The sequence below is a fragment of the Myotis davidii genome, unplaced genomic scaffold (assembly GCF_000327345.1).
Source record: "Myotis davidii unplaced genomic scaffold, ASM32734v1 scaffold732, whole genome shotgun sequence".
NCBI lineage: Eukaryota > Metazoa > Chordata > Mammalia > Chiroptera > Vespertilionidae > Myotis > Myotis davidii.
Genome location: NW_006284349.1, coordinates 449,194 through 466,651, shown reverse-complemented (window position 1 = coordinate 466,651; position 17,458 = coordinate 449,194). Strand labels below are relative to the sequence as shown.

General features: G+C 35.4%; 1 protein-coding gene across 1 annotated transcript in view; it reads right to left on the bottom strand.

The window, feature by feature from the left end:
* Positions 1-4,651: 4,651 nt before the first annotated feature.
* Positions 4,652-17,458, bottom strand: part of PPP4R3A (protein phosphatase 4 regulatory subunit 3A) — a gene marked incomplete at its 5' end in the record, with an annotated part of 38,668 nt that continues 25,861 nt past the window's right edge. Inside the window, 7 exons of the mRNA XM_015571285.1 lie at positions 4,652-5,368; positions 6,711-6,937; positions 7,365-7,555; positions 8,421-8,563; positions 9,638-9,807; positions 15,063-15,221; positions 16,597-16,699. Of these exons, the coding sequence (XP_015426771.1) occupies positions 5,258-5,368; positions 6,711-6,937; positions 7,365-7,555; positions 8,421-8,563; positions 9,638-9,807; positions 15,063-15,221; positions 16,597-16,699 (1,104 nt within the window). The remainder of the gene's footprint in view (positions 5,369-6,710; positions 6,938-7,364; positions 7,556-8,420; positions 8,564-9,637; positions 9,808-15,062; positions 15,222-16,596; positions 16,700-17,458) is intronic.

The window sequence follows — 17,458 nt, the reverse complement described above, 5'->3', positions numbered from 1 at the left end:
ACTCTTTCTCCCCACCCCCCCTGCCCCATTCTACTTTTTCTTTATGATTTTGACTATAATACCTCATATAAGTGGAAACATTTAGTATTTATCTTTTTGTGAATGGCTTACTTAATTTAGCCTAATGTCCTCAAGGTTCACCCATGTTGTAGCATTTAACATTGAAGAGCATGAGATTTGCAAACATCAGACCAAGGATAAGTGGTCTGTGAAACCTATAGCTCATGGCTAGGTCCAGTGATAAAAGGGTCTGTACTTATCTGTAAGATCTATGACCAGAGGAGTAAGAGGTGCTGGAACCCAGGACGAATAGACCAGGAAGGCTTAAGAACTGCAGTTGTTGAAATGAGTCAAGGTAATTTTCTGAACCTAAAATACCCTCTGTTCATGCTACTAGCTTAAAACACAGTGGTACAAAGGACAGAAATCTCAAGTCCTCCCTTTATATCAGAGGTCCTCAAACTACGGCCCGCGGGCCACGTGCAAATACAAATATTGTATTTGTTCCGCTTTTTTACTTCAAAATAAGGTATGTGCAGTGTGCATAGGAATTTGTTCATAGTTTTTTTTTTAACTATAGTCCAGCCCTCCAACGGTCTGAGGGACAGTGAACTGGCCCCCTGTTTAAAAAGTTTGAGGACCCCTGCTTTATATCCACCAGAGGGAACTTTATGGTCAAAAATGAATCAGCTAAGTGTGGAATACAGGGTATATATAGATGGATGTGTTGTAGAGTTGTGCACCTGAAATCTGTGTTTTGTTAACCAGTTATCACTCCATAAACCCAATTAAAATATGAATCACTTTTAAATTTTAATTTTCACCTGAGGATATATGTTGATTGATTTTAGAGAAGGGAGAATTATCAATGCGAGCGACACCAACTGGTTGGTCCCATATGTGCCCTAACCTGGGACCCAACACACAACCTAAGTATGTGCCCTGACGGGGAACTGAAACAGCCTTTTGGTGTACGGGAGCTCCAACCAACCGAGCCATTGGGCCAGGTCTTAATCAAACTTTGACTGTGCTAGGGCATCAACTAAAAGACTTTCCCAGTCTATATATTCTGTGTGCATGTTATTCAGTCTTTTGATCATTCATCCAGTAAACATTTGGAGACCCATCTGTGGGCTTGTGTCATACCAGATACTATGAATACATAGCTGAAAGGCTGTAACATACCCTTCCTTCAAGGAAGAAGTGGAGTGTCAGGGAACATTTCTGAACATTGGAAGAAGAATATGATTTCATCAGCAGGTAAGGCAGGAAAAGCATTGAGGGGGCACCTAAGTTAAGGTAGTCTTTTAGGGCATAGCATCACTGGGTCAGGGATATACAAGTAATGTGGCCTGGCTAGTGATTGGGATGGGTACCCAAGGTGCAATCCTAGTGAATCCTAGCATTGAAGGGATAAAGGGGGCCATGAAAATAAAGTCATGAATGTTAAAGCATATGGTGCAATAGAAGCCAAGAGAAAGAGATCAAGGAGATAGTAGTACATGCTGTAAAAGTATCAAGTAATATAAGGATGGAAAGGTGTCCACTGAATTGGCAGGTAGGGTATGACCTACACCAGGCAGTTTTTTGGGATAATGGGAATAGAAAGAAACGAAACAAAACCCCATTTAGCAACACGTTTAAGAAATCACTATTCACTGAGCCCATGGAATAACTTACCTAGAAGAGCAAAAAGTCAAGGAAAGTTGTCTCTAATCAGAGCTATTTTAAGGAACAAGACATCTGACTCCAGTAGTTAAGACATTTATCTCTGAAGGCTAACAGTTTCATTATAAAGAGTCAAGAAGCATTAAGGCCAAGCAGAGAAAAATCAAAGTGATTTAGCATTGGATCAGAGATGATTGCCCCATTGCCTCATACATCTCAATGTCCCAGTATACTGGTAGACAATAACCCATCCCTTAAAACTTTTTAATAATCCTCTTGCTTGAAATGTCATGACAAATATAACCTTATAAGAATTTTTTCATGTTTTTTAAATTTTATTTTTAGAGACAGAGGGAGGAGAGAGAAACACTTAGAGAGGAACATCATCCATCGGATGCCTCCTACACATACCTCTACTGGAGACTGAGCCTGCAACCCAGGCATGTGTCCTGGACTGGGAATCGAACCAGCAACTTTTTGGTTCCTGGGTCTATGCTCAACCACTGAGGAACACAGGCCGGGCATATATAAGAATTTTGATGGTCCCGTTTCCCTCCAAAATTCTTAACAAAGTTTTTTATGGAAAATACTAGAAATTGTAGACAATTGAAGTTTTCTACTTCAAGGAATCTTCCAGTTTAAACTTGCTGTTCTAAATAGAGACTGTTGCTTAAATCAATTTAGAACAGAACCAGGAAGAATATTAACCCCTGCTCTAAGCCTCCCCATTGCCAAATTCATAAAAATTGACTTGCAAATTGGAGTTCCTAGGGACAAAGTGCAGGATCTGAATACAATCAGACAGGGAAAAACCATCAGGCTTCTTCCTGTCAAAAAAAAAAAATGCCCAGGTAGCATTTCTGGACAATTCAGGATGTCAAGGTGTTTCCTGCAGCAATTATAAATGTGTCCTCAGAAATCGTTTGGTAATCACTCTGAGTTGTTTTTTTATTTTAAGCATTACAAATGAGCAAAAGAACCAGTACCACTGAAATAGAAAATAATCTATTCACATCATTATATTTATATCAATTACCAAGACATTATCTATGCTTAAGAGCATGGACTTTTGAGTCAGATGGAACTGTGGCAATTCAAGTGTTGTATTTCTAGCTAATAGTCTTTTTGCTAATTTATTGCTAACAGTCTTTCTCAATGAAATGACAAGCTATTTTAGACCTCACTTTTCCTATTATAGCAACTTGTGTTAAGTTTCTGCTTCAGTAACCATAATCACTAAAGAAACGAAACAATCCATCAATTAAAGGGCATCTCTTAAATGTCCAAGGCCAATGGTATCCTTTTAAAAAATATAGTACACCATAATTGATGAAGGCAAAATCAAGAACGCTCAGAATATGAAGGCAAGTAAGTATTCCAGGAATCAGAAAGGTGTATTTAAACTGTATGTTTAGCCTTGGCGGGTGTTGCTCAGTGATTAGAGTGTTGACCTGAGCAGTGAAGAGTCTTGGGTTCAATTCTTATTCAAGGACACTTACCTTGGTTGCAGGTTAGATCCTGGCCCCAGTCAGGGCACAACCAATTTCCACCCCACCTCCCTTCCACTCTCTCTAAAAATCAATAGGAAAAAACAGCCTGGGGTGAGGATTAACAAACAGATGCAAAGTTAACTCAATCTGTGTTCAAGAAAGACATCCTGCCTGGGACTTTTACAATACCTACATGATGCCACCAGAGCTGAGAAGCTAATGCAGCATTCAATATGTTGTCATAAAAATACAAAAAGAGAGAAACCAGAAATTAAAAACTAAGTTCTTAAATAAACAAACATAAACAATAAACTGTATGCTTAAAGCAAAACATTTCACATGGTACTTTCATTTCACATGGCACATGATATAATTAACTTAGATCCTATTACATTTTTCTTATCTTTATTTGCAAGATAAGTGGATAAACTTCAATTATTAATAGCCAGAACTTGTGACTCAGAAGTAGCCCTATACTGTAGTGAAATACACTTACACTCTTCTATTTAATTATACACTCAAAGATTCAATTAGCTAAAAACAAAACTCTCCTCGAGTGTAGCAAATGTTGCTTTCTGGATTTCCACCCAACTATTCAATATAACCTTATTTTTGGTACCACAAATTAGAATTTACTAAAGACCAAAGCAAACGAAAAGCTTAGAAGCACACAGTGCTTAATTAAAACGGTATCCTTTCCTGGATATGAATTTGTACTCACATTTGCAAATATATTCTTCAGTAAATTCTAAAATCTCACTTAAAGTGAGGGTATGTGGAATTGAGATTTTTCATTTTAGCACACCTAAGACAAGAAAAAAACCTATTTTAAAAAAAAACTGTTTTAAAAGGTACTAGCTGATGGTCCTCTGGCCAGGTATTAATTTAGGAACCACCACCATCAACTCCAACTGGTATTCCAAAGGGAGTAATTTAAAAAAAGAAAAGAAACATACAACTAATACAATTTCTATTACTCTTCACTTTTCTTTTTATTATTCAAAAATCAAATGTTAATTTTTAAATCATCCATCCTCAATTTTTATTTAATGTACCGTCATTTTCCCAAGATATGAAGTTTCAGAATCTCTTTGGAATACTAATGTCACTGTTCTATGTTTAACAAAACTGTTGAAAGTTTAAATTCCACTCTATTTCCCTGAATTCTCAAGACAGTTGCTGATGTAAATTTTAATATAAAATATTTAGTCACAAAATAGTATTGCTTCTGTATGCACATAGTTGTAAGATTACTTTGCTTTTGTCAATAAAAACTATACCATCTTTCATAAAACTCTCAACAAATTAAGAACTGTGATGCAGAACAAAAATTACACATGGTAAAACAGGTACCAGCACAACGTTAGGTTATATTACATCAAAAAAAGTTTTAATGGTCCCAAATATATATACTCAACTAAGCATACACTCAGGGGAGCAAAAAATCAAAAAACAAAATGAAACAAAAAAATTATGACACAAATGACCACATCTAGAATTCCACTCAATCTTTAATCAAGTAGGGACAAATCCCCACTTTTAAAAAATCTGCAGTTCGAAGGGCAAAGGGAACAGATAAAAAAGAGGAAATTTTATATTCACCCCTCCCCCATAGGTTTTCCAAACCTGTTGTAGCTTGACTAAAATGTTCAGAATGTATGGTTTTAAAGGCAGGTCTCTTTATACAAAGAAACTGCTGGCATTCTTGACTAGTGAAGAATTATGGCTGAAAAGCCTATTCTTCTGAGTCCCAAACATGGTCCGACAGAGCATATTCTGATTGTAGCAACTGACCAGTCAATCCAGAGTTCCACTTACAAAACCCCTGCCCTGTTGGCTTTATGTTTCCATTTCCTTCCCTGAGAAAAGGGCAATGTGTGGTCCAAGCTGGAGAGCTCAAGGCTTACGTCTTTCCCCTAATGTGTAATATCCCCTCCTTCTGCTCCTTTGAATTGGCACTTGATGAGCAGAGGTCAAGTGTGCGAGGCTGATCTGTCAGTCATTCACAAGAGACCACTGCTTTGTTGTGAATTTTGTAGGGGATAGGGGTAGAAGAACCAGTTTTTTCAACAGGTACTGATTGTAGGCAGTTGCCATTATTATGACTCAAACTTTGCTTTCTTTGACAATGGTAGCATGTCTTCCTTGTCTTCATCCTCGTCATCATCCTCATCATCATCAGGATAATCTACCAGACCCACGAGGCCTCCCTGTTCAAAAACAAGGATTATTTAAAGAAAACACCATATTTTCAACATGTTTTAAGTTTGGGTAAAGGATATAGAACCCCACCCCCATCTCAATACAACCGCGGCTATTTCTGGGTAGTGAGATTATATATAACTGGAAATTCATTATTTTTATATATTTCCTAAATTTTCCGGAGTAAAACATAAATTTAGTAGTTTATAATCCTAGTAAATCACCCAAGAGATAAAAACATTAATGACTAAATTTAAAATGTTAAGATTAACAATGCATTAAAATTTTTTAAGCAAAGTTTATATAGTATATCAAAATATCTACAAAAGATTAAATAGACCACTAGAAATGAGGGCACACAAACATCAAACATCAGGGAAGTGATTCAGCCCTGTCCCCTCCCCATCATTTCATCTGGACTTCCCAGAGGCCTGCTCATGACCAGAAACCACTGTAGTTCACTTTATTTAGGAGGGTGGGTGGTGAGATTCAAACAGCCTCTCTCTTCACCTCAGCATTTCTCACATTCACTTTTAGCCTAGGGGTCCCTGCTCACATCAGAGGAATGATCATGTGTTGATGGGCATTATATTTCTGATTTAAATCAATGAATCCCAAATGCTAGTCTGTTATGCTAATCCAGAGCAGCATAAAGCAGCCCAAAGAATTGATTTTCATTCTGAGAATCTCTTTCCTACATTTTTGGTGTCAAAATTTTGATCCGTTTTTTAAATGAAATGGTTTACTCCTTTTTATAAACCTTGCTTGGCAAAATAAAGTCAGACGTGTCTAGATTTTTAGATTATCTTTTCCCCACAAAGTCTTTATCTTGGTATTAATTGGGAAAATTGATAAAAAAATAACTTAAGCCCAGCTGGCCTGGCTCAGTGGTTGAACATCGACCTATGAACCAGGAGTAGTTAAGGGTTCGATTGCCAGTGAGGGCACATGCCTGGGTTGCGGGCTCAATCCCTAGTGTGGGGTGTGCAGGAGGCAGCTGATCAATGACTCTCCATAATCACTGTTTCTCTCTCTCTCCCTCTCCATTCCTCTCTGAAATCAATAAAAGTATTTAAAAATTTAAAATAAAAAAAGTAATATAACTTTTAAATTCCTGTAAATGTTGTGACACATACAAATCTGAACTTGAGATTCTAAAATGCAAATAACCAAAATTAGAATATATTCAGACTCCTATATTGGTCACAAAAAACGTAAGTTAGTTCAAGTGATGATAGGAGAATGATTTTCTAGTTCACAAATTTAAATCAGTTCCAAAAGACAGTAACTGTCACAAAAATTATTGTTGAGAAAGCTTAAATTAGATAGGCCTGGGAGTCAAAAGTGTACCTTGGTAGTAATAGCTGCCGTCTGAGATGTATTTTTAGGGACGGATCCAGGAGATCCAGGAGATCCTGGGGATCCAGGCGACCCTGGGGATCCAGGCAGGTTCGTTGCAGGTGACTGGCTGGTGAGGTTAGTCTTTGTCCCACTAGAGAGGGAAAGCTTGAAACTTGGGCTTTGCCGGCCGGAAAGATTTGTTTTCAGAAGTACCTCCTTTTCCTCACTTTCTTTTACTAAAAATAAGAATGTTGTCAATAGTTGTCAAACATACTCATCTTTAAAAATCCCCCAAATGAGGAGACACTAGAACACAGTTTACTCCTCTGCTAGGGAGAAACACTGAAGATCAATCTCTGAACAAAGCTTACTTAGCAAAATACTAAACATCATTACTACTGAATTTTTATTACTGATAAGGAATGAAACCTTCAGTATCATATTTAGTGTTTCTACCCTTTCTGATAATTTTCTCCTTAAGTAAAATTAAGAAAACTTAGTTTATGCTTTCACAGCAGAACTATTAATTCACTCTTATAAGCAACATCTTTAAAATTTATGTTGTCATACATACAAATCAGATACTAATCATACAGTCACAAAATAAGAATAAACATAAGGTGAGAAAGACTTCATTTCTCCTTGTTCATATTTTCAACATACATTTCTTCCTTTCCATGAATTTACTTATTGGATCCATAATATCATCATCATTTTTAGCTTTGTCAGATGGAGACACTACAGCTTCTCCATCTTCCATATCATCTTCATCTGCGTTGAACCACATCTCCTCTTCATCTTCGAGTGTTCTGGCATCTCTTCGATATCTATGATTCCTCAAAATGGACCGCATACTATGAGTAAAGAGAAGATAGAGTAAACAGACTCATAAAGACTTAACTAGATATTTTTTAAGTATTGTTCTGAATTAGATACAGTCTTTTTTATATTTTATTGATTTTTTACAGAGAGGAAGAGAGAGAGAAACATCCATCAGCTGCCTCCTGCACACCCTCTACTGGGGATGTGCCTGCAACCAAGGTACATGCCTTTGACCGGAATGGAACCTGGGACTCTTCAGTCCACAGGCTGACGCTCTAGCCACTGAGCCAAACTGGTCAGGGCTGAATCAGATACAGTCTTAATAGATAAATGGGATAAAACAGATTTATACACTAAAGACTGACAAAAACAGATTTTACCCAACATGTAATTTAGAAACACACAGCCCTATCTATCTAGTATTAACTAGTGGAATCAAACTTCGTATGATCAAAATTGTACTACTACAGATCAGTTACTAAGCTTAACATTAGGAATTAACAAGTCATAATTTATGGATTTTAAAATATAGCATAAGTATGTGAATTCAGGTATTTAGGAAAATGTACAAGAGTTCTTAAAAATACTTTGTAATTCAAAGCAAGTAAGATAATATTTTCATTTGTTTGGACATATGAAGTTTCAATGCCACGTAAGTGGCATTCTTTTCTTTTTCATTATCTAGCTTGATATATGCTTGAGGAAGAGCCCACAGATCAAATCCACCTACATCTTCAAGGAAACACACTGACCATTGTACAGAAGCCTATCACTTCTAGTCACTAGCTGCAGTTCCTCCTCCCCTGCCAAGCCAAACAAGCAAAATACAAGCAAAACAAGAGTCACTGCCCTACAACTTGTCACTGAATGAACAGGTTCAAATACGGGGTAACTTACCTGTCAAGTTTGGGATTATCTTGCCTTTCTCTTTGTTGTTCAAATCTCAATTTTAATCCTTTAAATGTCTGTACATAATCTACATCTTCCAGTGCTTTCCAGTAATTTTCAATAACATGAGCAGTCAATGATTTTATATCTTCCTATAAAAAAGAATTATAATAAAAAATGAGATGAAATGCTATTTTAGAAAGATATGACTTCCTTGTCATGAACTGACAAACCCACCCAAAACAGGCTGACTTCATAAAATTATGATACTATCTTAGAGATCATCAAACAATAAAAATGGGCATACCATATTGGGTCCTTCACTAGTTCCCCCGTTTTTGGTGTACCTCAGCATTATCTGTGGGTCTTTCCAAAGTAAATGCCCAGATACCACCTGGGCAGATTTTAAATCATACTAAAGTGTTGGAGGTGGATGGTGGTAATGGTTGCGCAACAATGTGAACACACTTAATGCCAGTGAATTATATACTTAGAAATGGTTAAAATGGCAAATTTTATATTACGTATACACTTTACCATAATTTTTTAAAAAGCATGCCACAGATAACTCTAACACACACCAATATTTGAAAAGCACTAACCTAATATATTATTAAAGAACCAAGAAGAGTTTGTTATGAAATTGCCCTTTAGAAACATATGGGAGAGCCATGGCCAGTGTGGCTCAGTTGGCTGAGCGTCGTCCCATGCACCAAAAGGTCGCCAGATCAATTCCTGGTCAGAGCACATGCCCAAGTTGCGGCCTCGGTCCCCAGTAGGGAGCATGCAGGAGGCAGCCAATCGATATTTCCCTCTCTCCCTTTCCATTCCTTTCTTGCTCTAAAATCAATAAAAACATATTAAAAAATAGACAAAAAAGTTTAGAAAAGAAGTAAAAAAGATATATGTGGGAGAAAGTCAAGAAAGTTAAACAAAAACACATCTAAATAGTTATCAACTGTAATGTTACTTTCTTAAAATGATTACCCTGACAGTATTAAAGCAGTTTTCAAACTATCCTACAAAAAGGAATCATAGCTGCTGAGAGAGATTATTTTGGTTTTTATTAGTTTGAATTGACTCTCTCTCATAAGCTTTTGGTAACACACGTTTTCTTTTAAAAAATTATCTTCAAATACAATAACTCAAGCCAAAGTCCCAATAATGCAGATTAAAGTTCCTCAATAATTAAAACCAAAACCTAACTAATAAAGTACAGAACCTACCACTCTTATAAATTCAAACATCTCTATTATGGCAGAGTTCATCAGATTGTAGCGGGATCCATTGTTGAGAAATGCTTTGACTACTGGTTCAAACAAAAAGCTTTTCATTATGTAGCGGTTGTAAAACTCATCTTTTAATCCAATAATCTTTCTCTTAAAACGAAGAGCACCTGAAATGAAGAGGCATTATTCAAATTACATACCACACTTCCATATTTTAGACTCACACACACAAAAATCTGTCTAATAAATATAATTCTTCGTGCAGTGATGTTACTGCTTCCAGAAGTATGAACCTAAAGATAAGGATTACAAGAGGGTTATCAGAAAAATGTATTCTAAAAGTAGTGTGTGTCATCATAGAACACAAGTCTTAGAGAGCCAGAAAAATTCTGGAAGTTACTAATGACCAAAATGTACTTTACAGCTGACATAGGAACTAAGATAGAGCCAATGAATGAATTAACCTATCATACTACTTAAGATGAGAATCTACATATATTCGTTTATATATACCGTCAAAACAACAGAAAAACCATTGTTTTATTAGGGCAATCCATTGGTGTAATTTGACCATTACTTTTGGACACTTTATTATTTTGCATCAGAACACATGGTTGCATTGGTTTATTTGTGGGCGTGCTTGGATAAATGCTATAAACCACAAAAATCTGCATGACCCAAAATTTGCCTTCCTGTATTTTAAAAAAAATTTAGAGGATGTTATTTTTAAAATGTGGTCCTCTATGCTTATTGCAGCGAGTATGCTTTTTAAATTTTTTTCATAGTTTTCCTTTTTTACAATTAATTAGGCTTTAACTTACAGATTAAAAGGTATATTTACATCTTGAGGTATGGGGAGTTAAGTCACCATTCGTCAAGATCCAAATATACGCAGACAGCTAGACTTCAACAAAGCCCTCTTTACCTAAATGGAATTATCAGTAAGTTAATGCCCCAGTTACTGTAAACAGTTCAAAAAAGCATACTCACTTCATGCAGTCACATCGTCTTCGGTTGGCAAGATTAAATATTGTGTTTGTATTTTGGTTTCTTTGGAGATCATGGAAGTGGCTCGTTAAATTGCCAATTTGTTATTAATCAAGTCCTTCATGAGCAGGTAGCCAGGCAACCATGCTGACACGGTTTCTGGGTGGGAAGGCAGAGGAGTAAAGCAGCTCAATTTTTCTTTCGTTGGCAGAAAAGAGGTGCACAAGTGAATGCCCAATCAGGTACAGTTGATTATAAACTGCCTTAACAATCCAACTTTAAGAGTGTTTCTTTCTAAAGAGACACTCTGGGCAGGGAATTTCAAAATAGTTTATATAATAGCAATTGCATTTTATTTTTTAAACTAATGACTATTTTCAAATACATAAGCATGGTGAAATAAGACATTTTATACAATAAGAGGCATCTTTCTGTGTTTTAAGTCAAACCAGAACAAGGGTTTATTTTCCCAAAACAATGGTTTTAGAGTTTGGTTTTTCTTTTATTACTAGACAAATGAACTTAGTGAGGCAGTTCCATTTGTGAGAATAAAAGTCAATACTTTAGAGCTCATGCTACTAAGGCCAAATTTTAAGCTTTTAGTAATTAAGGCAAGAGCTACTAAGAATTGGTACTCTAACTTTGCAGGCTTTGTGGAGACTTGTGTCCTACCATAACACACACTAGCTGAACCCTGTGGTCTGCATGCAGTTCCTAGGTTAAGTGAAAAGCAGCTCCCTTCCTAGAATTCACTAAGACTAAGGGTATGCAGAGAGCACCACCATTTCCTCAAGAGCAGTTCTGTTCAGAAACTGCTGATATAGATAGAAGGTAGTTCTAAGGTCTTTTTGTTCTGCTCATTTCCATTTGCCCTCATTTATTTTTATCAAAATTTGTATTGTTTCCACTCAAACCTTTCCCCAAAAAGAACCTGTATCAAGAATATCCAACCACTATGTTTTGCTGTTGGATAAAAAAAAAAAGCTTTCAAAAATTTACCAGAGTTCTGAGAAGTCAAGTTGCTCAACGGAGTATGAGAGAAAGCTTTTGGGATATGTCAAACTGACATAACCATAGGATTTTCAATGTAAAGTGCACTCTACTTCCACTCACACCTCTAGCCTTCATTATTAACAAGCCAGGGATCTTTTCTGCTTAGTTTCAATCATCTCTAAAACAAGTAATCCATCTTTACCTTATACAACATGAGATTTCATGTAATAAGTTTGAGACTTTATGCCTCCTGTGTAATTAAATGATAGCTGAATAAAAGCACCTCGAACAAAATTACCTCATTCCTCTTATAGATTTTCATATTTTCTACAAAAATACAGACAACATAAAAATGAGCTAGAAGGCTACAATGTAAGATCCAAGAATCCTGAAAAGGCCAAGAAATAAGACTATTACTATTAGTGTGTGTGTGTGTACATATCTCTAACCTATATTTGAAAGTATTGCTGGTCTCAGCTACAGACTTGATTAGTTGTCTTTAAATATGATAAAAGTATACTAATTAAGCAGCAGCAGATATAAAAAATGAAGTTCCCCAAGTCCCCAAATTATTTACATTTAACCATTTATATTTTGTCCTTGCAAGTATGCATCTAAATTTACTTACAAAACCCTCCCTTACAAAATTATACCTAGTATTTTAATGTACTCCTTTCTCAGAAGACCAAAAATACCTTAAATCATCTCAAATTATATTTAGTTTTTCTAGAAATCCTTAATAAAAACTCCTGTATACTGCAAAGCCAGTCCTAAAGAGCTCATTACTACTAACTGGCATCTTCTTTCAGAAGCTACTTATATTCTCAGTACTGGGAAGACAGCCACACTGAGAATAATTTGAGGGTTAGGATTAATGATAACTTTATTTGGAAAATATTAATAAAAAAAGATAACTAAGATTTATCTGGCATGCTTGAATTTCCTAAAAGATAAACTTCCATTAATTTGTAATGATTCTCTTCAGAGTTCTCATTAAATGATGAGACATTTTCTTTGCAATACTGCAAGCCAAATGAGATGGAGAACTGAAGAGATCTTTCCTGACACTCTCCTATGGGACTTGTGTTCTACCCACCCACAAACACTCACACACCACTTTTCCACATTTGCACATCTTAACAGCGTGTTCAAATAAGAATGCCATACTCGCCCCATGATTAATAGAAATTCAACTGAACTCTTTCAAAATTTCCCTGATCTGCTTTATTCATGTAGAATAAACCATTTCCACTAAACATCTAAACACATCACAATATAGTGCTTGTGGTGATGTGTTTTGACTTTTATAGGCCATCTCCTGAGTACAGGTCAAAATCATCTTCATTTTTCTAATTCCAAGTACATATACTTCTTCAAATCGAAGATGCCACTGATTGCAAACTCTTTATCTTTTCTACTACTAGGAAAACAAAATGAACAAACAGGACTACAGATCATGCCATTAACTGTGAAGACTTACCTTAATTTGAGATGATAAATGCATACAAATATATACCTTAGGGCAGCGGTCGCCAACCGTGGACCACTGATGGTCCATGAGGTCCAAGTTGGTGACCGCTGGTTGAAGAAAACCTTTGGAGCAGCTGTCACCAACCAGTGGTCCATGTGATCCGAAAGATTGGCGACCGCTGCCTTAGAATCAATGAAATATGGTAGTATTTATTTTTATTAAATTTGTTGAAATAAACTGATTAATGTTTTTATTCAGATGTTCCATTCTGTCCCACCGGCTCACAAACTCCCTTTCCCACCTTCAAACAAAACCTTCTATGGTGGACATAATTCAAAGAAGCATTCATTATAAACTCCCTCTCAACTTGGTCTTGGGGCTCACTTTTGCTGTGGTAGGTATACAAGGAAAATGCACATTAATTTAAAAACCCTCTTTCACATGTGCTAATAAAGCTCATAAACATATGCAAAAGCAGGATAGAACCAAAATAATGAATTTATTTTTTTGCTGCCCTTAGCAGTCTAGGTTAATACCACCAATACTATTACTTCTGGCTGGAAAAAACGATCACTAAAGTATTATCAAAGATTCTGGGTAATTAGCAGAAAGTAGTTGTACAAAATATCTGAAAAATGAAAAATATACTCTGTCCAGATGTATTCTCAGTACATACTGCAATGTGTACACAGGCCTGAAAAACTGTCAATTGTAACAACTGTTATCCTGATAGAAAATTAAATGAATTTTTTAGAAGGAACCCTATTTCTAATAGATAAAAGATAAAATGTTGATAAAACAAATCAACACCAGAAGCAGTCTTATATAATGTTTTTATAATTTAAGGATGTTTTTAAAAATCAAGGAAAAAAATGTTAAATGATGTAAACCAAAAAGAGCAAAAACGGATATATATATTCAGGTTCCTAATTAGTGTATGACTATGATGCCTTTAAACAATAACAACAAAACAACCAAACTTACCTATAAACAACCAAAAGCATAAGTTAGTTACCAGCAGATGTCTCTTAATGAGTCACAAGGGTACCCCTAAAATTGGTCTACCAACTTAACCAAAGAAGGCTGGCTGCTATATGATCAAGAATGGATTAACCTATTTCCAATACAGAAAAAATGTTTTTTACTTCAATAAAGTAGGGTCTTAAGAACACAGTGAAAGTCAATTTTTGAGAACTGTGTAACCATAAACAACCTTGTTAAAAGACTATCTGTTGCTCTAAAAGAGCTGACAAACCATTCTATAAAAGTGTACACAGTACATATTCTAAGCTTTGTGAGCCATGTATGGTCATATGGTCTCTCACCTTTTTTAAACAACCCTTTAAAAACATAATAACCATTTTTCAGTTTGCCAGTTGCATAAAAATAGACCACAGGCCAGATTTCGCCACAACTGCCACCCTGCTCTAAAATATCTGAGATAACACAATGTCAATAAAGCTGGAGAAAAATCATTTGTGGAATTAAAAAATGGACCATCTGTAGACATCTGTGCTAGGCATTCTGTAACTTGAGAGAGGCTGTGCTTTGTGAACTCAGTTCTATTAGGTATAAATTTTCCAAATTATGAAAATGTTTCTTCATGATTTCATTTGAGACTAGTCTAACAAGAAGAATGCCTAATTTGTAATTAGTAATGCAATCTAAGGTTAAAAAATAGTAACTGAGGTAAAATGATCTCAGGTGCCATCTTAATGATGGAATGTAACACTCTTCGGCAATACACTTTACAGATATACTTTAATTAACCCTTTGCTGGATAGTAACGAGAAAGAACAAAGTCAGGACAATCAGCTGCTCAAAATGTGGCACAAATACATAATCGGTGTAGCTTAGTATTAGCTCTTCTGACTTGAAATCAGTGATCATTTCTTCTTAGGCAATGAGACCTAAAACTACCAACAACATGATAGGATATAGATAAGTAATTCTACCAGAAGCAACACTTACATAATGCCAAGAAAGCATGCTTCGAGGCCATGAGCACTAGCACTCTCCGGAGGATGTCCTTATTAATTATGTAGTTCTTTATGTGGTAGGTATGATGCTCCACACAAAATGTTAACAATTCCAATACAAGTGCCAACAACTGGGCAGTCTGAAAATCATCTAAAATAACAAAACACAATTTATATTTAATGGATAATTTTCTTTTTCTCCCCAAATATAAGAACCTAAATTCAAATCAAGTAAAATTCCTTCTATTAACCTAAATATTTAAAGTTAAGGAAAAGGAAACTAACATTCACTGAATGCCTACCATGTACTAAGAATGATGCTTTACATTTTTTCTTCATCTAAATAACTCTATGAGGAATTAGTTTTACAAGACGCACGTCTGAAAAGTTAGTAAAGCAGAGATGGGATACAAATGTACTACATCTGCTTTATTCCAAGTGCAAGAATGCTCTACCACGTCTTAACACATCCCTCAGCATAGCATAGGTTCTGCCAGACACATCTAGTCTTTGATGGAATTATTCTCTCTACTCCTATGAATGAAGTGTGTTCTGTGCCTCCTTTATTATACATAATGAATCCATAGTGAATTACAATGATTGGTGTATCTTCCTCACCAGGCAGTAAGCCTCTGAAAGTATTTTACTAATTTTTTCAATTCCCCCATTATGCCCCTAAAGATTATAGCACATGCCTTCCATGCAATGGGTTCTCAATAAATGTTTGATGAATAAAACATGTGGGTCTGGAAAAAAGCCTCAAGCTTTACCTAACAGGAATAAAGTAGGTAGGAGAAATGAGTATATCTTGTTTCCAAGACTTGATTCCAAAGTCATTAAAAGTAAATTTAACATTTATTTTCTAAGTGGTGCTGTAAATTAAAATATTATACACTGATAATTCATATGACAAAATAATATAGTTATTCGGAAAGCTTCAATAAGGAATTTCCCAATGAAGACCCTAAAACTACTTTCTAAATTAAACAGACAAGCTAAAAGCAAAAGGAATAAAATGCAAAAGTAACAAATAATGTTTTGATTCATCCTCAGTGCAAATATAAACAGCTTAATATTGAGTATAAGCTTTGCTCTACTACACATCTGGAGTATAAATAACTTAAAATGAATTTTCTCATAGCTACTTCTATTTATTTCACTTATGTAAATGCAAACTAAAAACAAATACTGCCAACAAAAAATTGTTTTAAAATTGTGAAGGCACCCTGGCCAGATAGCTAGAGTTGGTTAGAGCATTGTCACAATACATCAAGGTTGCAGATTCATCAGGGACAAAAATCAACCCATGAGGGCATACTGGTAAATAAATGGAACAATAAATCCCTCCGCGCCCTCCTATTAAAATAAAATTTAAAAATCCGAAAGCAATTCTTATTTTCTTTGATATCTGATTATAACACTTTAAAGAAATTTTACTTTGAACACCTCTTCTGAAAATACATTAGACTTCTATGTTAACACCATGAGTTTCAGAATTCAAGAACTACCAATCTGCATTATCTTACCTTTGCTAGGTTTGTCTTCCGTGGTATTTGCCAGTAAAGGAGCAGTGAGTACATGCATACAGTGTTTGTAGAAGAAACCCAGAAATTCAGTCTTTTCTGTTTTCTAAGGAACCAAAAACACTTCCATGAACTTTAACTGCATTGGTTACTATCAGCAATGATTGACTGACTTAATAGGTATATGGCAGTGTTTCCCTAAAATGTGGCACAGGCACAGTACACTAAATACTACCAAAATTAAAGTTTCTTTCCTTTTCTAGTATTAAAGCAAAAACAAAGTTTCAATTTGGTGCTAATAATCTTTATACCTTTTGATAACAAAATATCCTTCCTGAAGAAGGCAAATGGGCCTTGGGTTCATAGCTTTAACAGTAAGAATACTTAGCTAAAATTTATAACATTGTTCTACTTTCACTGCATTTTTATGGGATTCCTTCTATTCATGGCAAATGATATCTATAGCTATACTCCATTTATGGAAACGATAAAAAGTTTCCACTTTAAGGAAAAAAATTAGTTGGTACCTGAATGTCTGAAACCGGGGAAATAAGATTATAATATTTAAAGGAAAACACAGGAGAATAAATGTATTCTATAGACTCCAAATGTCACTATGACTGGTGTTCCTGGCACAAGGAGTAAATAAAAATTGAGGGTTCAATGAGAAAATCCCTGCTCTTGCCTATTTTTGCAATGGTAGGATAGACAAAAAAAAAATGCAGACAGTATATGGAAATGATGATTAAGACTAGGAATCAAGAGACCTACTGCATTTGAGTAAACTACATTAATGTATCTTCAACTAGTGGGTTACAGGACCAGTAAGAATAGCCTTTATTTTAATGCAGATCTTATTTCTTTC